Source organism: Lycium barbarum, chromosome 10, assembly GCF_019175385.1.
Source record: "Lycium barbarum isolate Lr01 chromosome 10, ASM1917538v2, whole genome shotgun sequence".
NCBI lineage: Eukaryota > Viridiplantae > Streptophyta > Magnoliopsida > Solanales > Solanaceae > Lycium > Lycium barbarum.
The window spans coordinates 98,007,197-98,009,906 of NC_083346.1; the positions used below are offsets into that span (position 1 = coordinate 98,007,197).

The 2,710-nt window shown below is 35.2% G+C and overlaps 1 protein-coding gene across 1 annotated transcript; it reads right to left on the reverse strand.

The window, feature by feature from the left end:
* Positions 1 to 1,721: 1,721 nt before the first annotated feature.
* LOC132613167 (uncharacterized) lies at positions 1,722 to 2,187 on the reverse strand. Its single transcript, XM_060327217.1, has 2 exons — positions 1,810 to 2,187; positions 1,722 to 1,739 (listed from the first exon to the last, which is right to left on the reverse strand). The coding sequence occupies exons 1-2, from the start codon at positions 2,185 to 2,187 to the stop codon at positions 1,722 to 1,724; spliced, it is 396 nt and encodes a 131-aa protein (XP_060183200.1).
* Positions 2,188 to 2,710: the final 523 nt, after the last annotated feature.

Genomic DNA, 2,710 nt, shown 5'->3' on the forward strand with positions numbered 1-2,710 from the left:
GCTATCAGCCATATCTAAAAAGAATTTAAAATGTGTCAACAATTAAACTAAGTAAAAAAAATATAAAAATAAAATACAAAAACTGAAAAACATACCAAGTTCAAGTTTCATAAGATCATTAAAATCTTCTTCAATATTTATGGGATAAGGCTCATTTCGACGCCAATCTTGAAGACAAATAACATCTTGCACCAATTTCGGAGTCAAAGAACTCCTAAATGAATCAAGAATACGGCCCCCGGTGCTAAAGGCACATTCCGATGCCACACTAGAAATTGGAATTGCCAACACATCACGAGCCATCTCGGAAAGAATTTTATATCTAGGAGAATGAGCTTTCCACCATGACAAGATATCAAAATTGTCCTCATCATCATTCGGCTCTAGTTCTTCACTAAGATACTTTTCCAACTCCGACTTACCACCCAAACCTGTACTATCTTGTTTGTTCCTCTTCATTTGGATCCTATTTCTCACTTTTGTTGATTTTGTGCTAGTGTTAGAGCTAGATGAATCCGATGTCTGACCAGATAAATCAGAGAGAGAAGATGAGCGTCGAGATGCATTAGAGAATTTTGCTACATACTCTTCAAACATAGATTTCATGTAAGTCACCACTTCATCTTTTATTTCACTCCCCTTTTCATCTCCAAACATATCATCAAGTGCGTCGCCAACATACTCAAGTTTATTACGAGGATCTAAGATAGAGGCAATAAAAAGCAATTTATTCATTTTTTCAGGAGCACCCCAATACTTGACAAACTTTTCTTTCATTTTTTCTCCCATTTTTTCCAAAGAAGGATCATCGTCTTCCATACACTCTCTTAAATGATTGTGAAGCTCAACTATATCTTCAAAGTGACCATTAGAAGTGACGGAGAGTGAACCTGAAACCTTCTCAGTTAGATCATAAAACCTTTTAAGAAATATTACCATATTTCTCACCTTTTGCCAATCATCACTTTCAAGTACACCTGCAACACTTCCATCTTCACAAACATGAGTAGCAAGATAAGTTGACAATCCACCATCTTCAAGATCAAACCTATCAAATGCACTCTCAAAATGTTGTGCGGCATCCAACATCAAGTAGGTCGAATTCCACCGGGTTGAAACATCTAAACATAATGACTTCTTACTGTCTATATTTTTTAGTTCACAACATTCCGCAAATTTTCTAATCCTTGCGGCAGATTGTCTAACATATTTCACCATTTGCCTAACACGTTTGATAGATGGACCAACTTCTTTCATGCCATCTTGCACAATAAGATTCAAAATGTGAGCCATACATCTCACGTGAAGATGGTTACCACATTTCATGTTAGATCCCCAATTAACCATTTGTTTGTGTAACTCTTTCACCATAACATCATTAGAAGAAGCATTATCTACAGTTATAGTGATTATTTTCTCCAATTTCCAATCAAGCAAACACTTACTAATACGACGGGCCATTTCGTCACCCTTATGACTAGTAACAACCTGAAAGTTTAAAATTCGTTTATGCAAGAGCCAATCACTATCAATAAAGTGTACTGTCAAACACATATAATTTATTCTCTGTATAGAAGTCCATGTGTCTGTGGTTAGACAAACTCTCGGTGATGTTTCTTTCAAATACTTCATAAACTTTTGTCTCTCTTCACCAAAAACTACATAACAATCCCTAGTCACTGTTCTACGGGAGGGAACTCGGAATAAAGGTTGGTGTTTTTTCATAAACTTCTTAAAACCTTCCTTTTCAACAAAACGAAAAGGAAGCTCATCAAGGATTAACATCTCAACTAAAGCCCTTCGAGATACCTCTTGATCAAAAGTCCAAATTGCCCCATCACCCATTTCACCTTCTAATGGAAAGTTTAAATTTGATTGTTTGTACTTAGAATTGGAAGTGTTAACCTTATTTGGATTTTTATGACAAGTTTTCAAATGTTTATTCAGTCCACTTGTTCTATTTTTAGTTGCATCAGCTAAGAGAACTTTACCACAATGCTTGCACTTTGCTTTATTAATTTCATCTTCTATGAGCTTATCATAATGCGGCCAAGCAGCAGATCTTGGTTCTATAGCTTTCCTCTTCACAGTCACTGAATGTTGTTCAACTTCCGGTGTTGAATCAAGAGACTCAGTAAGAGGTGCACTTCCACTGACATTGGGTGTTCGACTTGTTTCATCTTCCATCTAAACATAGAAGAGATTACAAATGTTATAAGACATAAATTGCAAGGGATTAAGTATCATTTCTACTTAACATAACATGATCACTTTATTTTACTTGTTTTCTTTCTCTCCCAAATACTACTGCTATGGATACTATCCATTCATATCTTTCTCTCCCAAAAACAACAACAACGAAGCATTGAAAGTGTAAAACAAAATCAAAAAATACAATACGGAAGCTATTAAAGAAGCTTAAATAAGTTCTACTTTCTAAATTGTTATACTATGTTTCAGTCTCCTATGTCCTTTCTTCAACTTAAATAAAAAGAACCAAAACAACCCACATCAGCATGAACAATATATGAAATACAAAAAGAAAACGAATTGAATAGATGAATACCCCAAGGCCCAAGCTCCTAACATGAACCACAAGATAAAAAAAAACAAATCAAGAAAGGACCTAAGTAAGTAGACAGAGAACAACGGATAATAAAAATTCAGCAGTCACCTACTCACCTCACGGAAGAAGAAGAAGAAGAAGAAG